At 60.2% G+C, this 5,935-nt stretch overlaps 1 protein-coding gene across 1 annotated transcript in view; it reads left to right on the top strand.

Annotated features, from left to right (window-relative positions):
• Nucleotides 1-5,935, top strand: part of PIK3C2B (phosphatidylinositol-4-phosphate 3-kinase catalytic subunit type 2 beta) — a 17,246-nt gene that overhangs the window by 6,421 nt on the left and 4,890 nt on the right. The window contains 8 exon segments of the mRNA XM_017727159.1: nt 137-200; nt 633-779; nt 1,047-1,080; nt 1,878-2,073; nt 4,066-4,188; nt 4,940-5,107; nt 5,397-5,508; nt 5,598-5,790. Coding sequence (XP_017582648.1) covers nt 137-200; nt 633-779; nt 1,047-1,080; nt 1,878-2,073; nt 4,066-4,188; nt 4,940-5,107; nt 5,397-5,508; nt 5,598-5,790 — 1,037 coding nt within the window.

Below are 5,935 nucleotides of genomic sequence, written 5' to 3'. Positions count from 1 at the left end.
CATGTCGTCCCTGTCCCGCGAGCCACCCGGTGGCACTGTCCCCAAGGGCACACGGTGTCACTGTCCCAGGGGCACACGGTGGCACTGTCCCCAAGTGTGCCCCAGCCAGGGCTGAGCGCTGTCCCCTGTCCCCCAGGCAGGCCCTGAGCCTCCTCTTCGACACCTTCCACAACGAGCTGGACGCTTTCCTGGCGGCCGAGGTGAGGGCAGGGATGGACGGGGCGGTTTTGGGGTCACTTGGGGGTCACTTTGCCTTTGGGGTGGGTTCTTTTCTCTTTTGTTTGTGGGATTTTAAGGGTGTGTCAGAGAAAGGAATCCTGGAATATCCCAGATCCATAAGGATTATCAATTCCAACCCCTGGCCCTGCCCAGACACCCCAAAATCTGTGCACTCCTGGGAGTGTTGTCCTGGAGCGCTGGCAGCTTCAGGGCCGTGCCCATTTTTTGGGGAGCCTCTCCAGTGCCCCACCACCCTCCGGGGCAAAACCTTTCCCAAAAATCCACCTAAAAAGAGCAGAAAATCAGGAAAACCAAGGCACAAACTCCGCTCCCAGTGCCGGGGGTGTGCCGGGGACCAGCCCTGCCCCCTCGGCTGCTGTGGGGTCCCACTCCAGCCCCTCTGCCCCTTCCAGGGAGATTTCCCGCTGAAGGCCGAGCGGGTGATCCAGTCGGTCATGGCCATCTGCAACGCCCTGGCGGCCGTGGAATCCCAGGAAATCACCGCAGCCCTCAACCAGATGCCGCCCTGCCCGTCCCGCATGCAGCCCAAAATCCAGAAGGTGAGCGAGGGGCACCTGCAGGGCTCGGCCAGGAGCTGGGAGGGGGGAAAAAAAATTGTCACATCTGGCTCCATTCCCTCCTTTCTCCTCATGGAAAATCCCAGAATAACCGGGAGCAGGCCTGGATCTGGCAGCTCGGGGTGGTTATGTAAAATCCGCCTTGGCAGCGCCAGGCTGGAGCTCAGGGGGTTTTCTTGTGGTTTTTCTCTCTTTTTTTTCTTTTTTTTTGTGGTTTTGTTTTGTTTTTTGGTTTTTTTCCCTCCACAGGATCCAAATGTTCTGGCCAAGAGGGAAAATCGAGGTATTTCTCTTCTCCTGCTCCCCCTTTCTGGGCTCAAGTTCGTGGTGCTTTTCATCTTCAAACCCCTCCTCCCCCTTCCATTCTCGAGGCCAAAAACGGGTTGGAAACTGGTCTGGTTGAGAAAAAAAAAAAAAAAAAAAGAGGATTTTGGGGGGTGTTGTTGCTCCTTGTGAGCTCCAAATGGGAAACTTGGGATTCCCCCTACTCCAAATGGGAAGTTTGGAATTCTCCCCATTGTTAATCCATCCCTGGGTGGGGGAAACCAGTGTGGGGGTCCCAAATGCAGATTTGAAGGAAGGATCCCTGAGGGACTGATGGATCCATGAGGAACTGATGGATCCTTGAGGGATTTATGGATCCATGAGGCACTGATGGATCCATGAAGAACTGATGGATCCCTGAGGAACTGATGGATCCTTGAGGGATTTATGGATCCATGAGGCACTGATGGATCCATGAGGAACTGATGGATCCTTGAGGGATTTATGGATCCATGAGGCACTGATGGATCCATGAGGAACTGATGGATCCTTGAGGGATTTATGGATCCATGAGGCACTGATGGATCCATGAGGAACTGATGGATCCTTGAGGGATTTATGGATCCATGAGGCACTGATGGATCCATGAGGAACTGATGGATCCTTGAGGGATTTATGGATCCATGAGGCACTGATGGATCCATGAGGAACTGATGGATCCTTGAGGGATTTATGGATCCATGAGGCACTGATGGATCCATGAGGGATTGACGGATCCCTGAGGGCCTGATGGATCCCTGTCCGTGTTTCCCGCAGAGAGGATCGTGGAGAGCCTCACGGCCGCCATCCTCAACCTGGTGGAGCTCTACTGCAGCACCTTCAACGCCGACTTCCAGACGGCCGCGCCCGGGAGCCGCGAGCTGGGGGTGGCCCAGGAGGAGCTGCTGCTCAGCTGTCCCCTGTCCTTCACCGTCTACGCCACCCACCGCATCCCCATCACCTGGGCCGCCAGGTAAGGGGCTCACCTGGGTGAAATCCTCCCTTCCGAGTCATGTTTCTATCCAAGGGATTCCCAGGAATGTTGGGAATAAGGGGTGAGACACCCCCCGAGCGTCCCGGGTCAGGATTGAAGGGAAGGAGCCGTGGTAAAATCGGGATGTTCTGAGTGGGGAGGGGGCGTGAAAGGCGCTGAGGGTGTGGCAGGGAAGGGTTGTGAACCGTGGGATATCCTGAGTGCGGAGGAAGCATCAATTCCAGCTCCTGGGATTCCCCAAGGTCCCGCAGCGTGCCTGGGAATGCCGGCACTGGGACACCCCAAAATCCCACTGTGTGCCTGGGAATGCTGGCACTGGGACACCCCAAAATCCCAGCATGTTCCTGGGAAAGCTGGCACTGGGACACCCCAAAATCCCAGCATATTCCTGGGAATGCTGGCACTGGGACACCCCAAAATCCCACTGTGTGCCTGGGAATGCTGGCACTGGGACATCCCAAAATCCCAGCATGTTCCTGGGAAAGCTGGCACTGGGACACCCCAAAATCCCAGCATATTCCTGGGAATGCCGGCACTGGGACACCCCAAAATCCCACTGTGTGCCTGGGAATGCTGGCACTGGGACATCCCAAAATCCCAGCATGTTCCTGGGAAAGCTGGCACTGGGACACCCCAAAATCCCACTGTGTGCCTGGGAATGCTGGCACTGGGACATCCCAAAATCCCAGCATGTTCCTGGGAAAGCTGGCACCGGGACATCCCAAAATCCCAGCATATTCCTGGGAATGCTGGCACCGGGACATCCCAAAATCCCAGTATATTCCTGGGAATGCTGGCACTGGGACACCCCAAAATCCCAGCATGTTCCTGCGAATGCTGGCACCGGGACGCCCCAAAATCCCAGCATATTCCTGGGAATGCTGGCACCGGGACATCCCAAAATCCCAGCATGTTCCTGCGAATGCTGGCACTGGGACACCCCAAAATCCCAGCATGTTCCTGCGAATGCTGGCACCAGGATGCCCCAAAATCACAGCATATTCCTGGGAATGCTGGCACCGGGACATCCCAAAATCCCAGCATATTCCTGGGAATGCTGGCACAGGGACATCCCAAAATCCCAGTATATTCCTGGGAATGCTGGCACTGGGACATCCCAAAATCCCAGCATGTTCCTGGGAAAGCTGGCACTGGGACACCCCAAAATCCCACTGTGTGTCTGGGAATGCCGGCACTGGGACACCCCAAAATCCCACTGTGTGCCTGGGAATGCTGGCACTGGGACATCCCAAAATCCCAGCATGTTCCTGGGAAAGCTGGCACTGGGACACCCCAAAATCCCACTGTGTGTCTGGGAATGCCGGCACTGGGACACCCCAAAATCCCACTGTGTGCCTGGGAATGCTGGCACTGGGACATCCCAAAATCCCAGCATGTTCCTGGGAAAGCTGGCACTGGGACACCCCAAAATCCCACTGTGTGTCTGGGAATGCCGGCACTGGGACACCCCAAAATCCCACTGTGTGCCTGGGAATGCTGGCACTGGGACATCCCAAAATCCCAGCATGTTCCTGGGAAAGCTGGCACTGGGACACCCCAAAATCCCACTGTGTGTCTGGGAATGCCGGCACTGGGACACCCCAAAATCCCACTGTGTGCCTGGGAATGCTGGCACTGGGACATCCCAAAATCCCAGCATGTTCCTGGGAAAGCTGGCACTGGGACACCCCAAAATCCCACTGTGTGTCTGGGAATGCCGGCACTGGGACACCCCAAAATCCCACTGTGTGCCTGGGAATGCTGGCACTGGGACATCCCAAAATCCCAGCATGTTCCTGCCACATGGCACGGCCCCCCCGTGTGCCGGAATGCTCCGTGCCATATGGCGCTGGGGACACCGGGGCTGGGGGGGAGGAGGTGTCCCTGTTCTGCCCCCCTTTCCCACCCTCGGGGCAGGATTTAGGGGCTCCGGTGGCCCCACGCGGCTCATTTGGGGTTTTTTTCCCGCAGTTATGAAGATTTCTACCTCTCGTGCTCCCTCAGCCATGGCGGGAAGGAGCTGTGCAGCCCCCTGCTCACCAGGAAGGCCCCCGTCCACAAATACCTCTTCCACCTCATCATTTGGGACCAGCAGTAAGGGCAGCACCCCGGCCCTGGGGTGGGCACGGGGGGCGCGGTGCCCACCCACGCTGCCTTCCTCCTCCTCCTCATCCTCCTCCCCTGCTCCTCTCCGCGCCGGTTTTTGGGTGTTGGAAGCTTTGGTGTCATCCCTGGGAATAGCACCCGGATCTGCCCCCGCCCTGGGAAAGGGGATCTGCTCCCAAAATAGCGCCGGGAGCAGGCGGGGAGGCCGCGCTGAGCCCTCGCCACGCCTGGCATCTGCCTGGCATCCACAGCGGCCTGGGGAGGGGAGGTGGGGATGGGACGGGATAATTTTAGAAGGCGCCGGTGCCCCCAAGGACAGGCGCCCGGCGGGACGGCGGCGAGCAGAGCGATCCCGGGATCAATCCCCTTCCCGCGGGATGTAGCTGCCACCCCGGGCTCCCTGGGAGCGTCAGAGAGGAATCCCAGCCCCGGGGTCCCACGCAGCACCCTCGGGGTGTGGGGCAAGGTCAGTGCCCGGCGGGGGCTCTCCGTGGAGGGCCCCGTTCCCTGCGGTCACCTTCCCGGAACGGAGAGCGTGGCCGGACTTCCCGGAGCTGGGACAGCACCAGCTGGCTGTCCCCAAACCTGCAGGGTGTCTGGCCATGGCATGGGACTTCCAGGGACACCCCGGTGCCAGCAGCAAAGGTCTCAGTGGGGCTGGGCTCTCCTGGGGCATCCCAAGGAGGGGACTGGGAGAGCCCATCCCCAGCTCCCTGAGCCCTCAGCCTCTCTCCCGCAGGATCTGCTTCCCGGTCCAGGTGAACCGTCTGCCCCGGGAGACCCTGCTCAGTGTCACCCTGTTCGCCGTGCCCGTGCCACCCCCGGGCGGCTCCTCCGACGCCAACAAGCAGCGGCGGGTCCCCGAGGCCCTGGGCTGGGTCACCACCCCGCTCTTCAACTTCAGGCAGTACGTGGGGTGTGCCAGCAGCCTGGGCATGGCGAGGGGCTGGGCTGGCATCCCTGGGGGGGGGCAGGAGGGTCCCCAGTGCCATGGGGTCCCCAGAACCCTGGCCACAGTGAGGGGCTGGGCTGGCATCCCTGGGGGGTGCAGGAGGGTCCTCAGCACCTTGGGGTCCCCAGCACCTCAGGGCCCCAGTGCTGTGGGGTCCCCAGTGCCTCAGTTCAGCACCGGCAGCGGTGCCACCCTCCTGCCCCAGCAGAGGGACCCCCCAGTGCCACCCTTTGTCCTCCCCCAGGGTCCTGACCTGCGGGCGGAAGCTCCTGGGCTTGTGGCCGGCGACTCAGGACAACTCCAGGGCCAGGTCGAGTGCCCCCAACTTCAACCAGCCCGACAGCGTCATCCTGCAGGTACCTCCTGGCATTCCAGAGGCACATTCCCCCCTCCCAAAGCTCCACGTGGGGGGTCCCCTCACCCTCTGCCTCTGCCCCTGCCCCAGATTGACTTCCCCACCTCGGCCTTCGAGGTGAAGTTCACCAACCCGCCTGCGGCCGAGTTCAGCCCCAGGTACGAGTTCGGCAGCCTGGGGGAGGAGGACCAGCGCCAGCTGCGGGAGGCCATGCAGAAAAAATCACTTTATTGGTAAATAAACCTGGGGGTGGCATTGTCCTGCTGGGGGCACACTGGTGACATCCCCCAGCACGCACAGGGGGTGTCCGAGGGTCTGATCCTCCCTCTGGGGCTGCAGCTGGAGTTTTCCAGAGCTGGGTGCTACCGGTTCTCCCGTGCTCTGCCCTCCCTGCTGTCCCTCTCCACGGGGACAGCTGACCGGTCCCT

Source organism: Corvus brachyrhynchos, unplaced genomic scaffold, assembly GCF_000691975.1.
Source record: "Corvus brachyrhynchos isolate BGI_N302 unplaced genomic scaffold, ASM69197v1 scaffold72, whole genome shotgun sequence".
In the NCBI taxonomy this organism is placed as follows: Eukaryota; Metazoa; Chordata; class Aves; order Passeriformes; family Corvidae; genus Corvus; species Corvus brachyrhynchos.
Note: the sequence above shows the minus strand (reverse complement) of the source record. Positions and strands in the feature narration are given on the sequence as shown.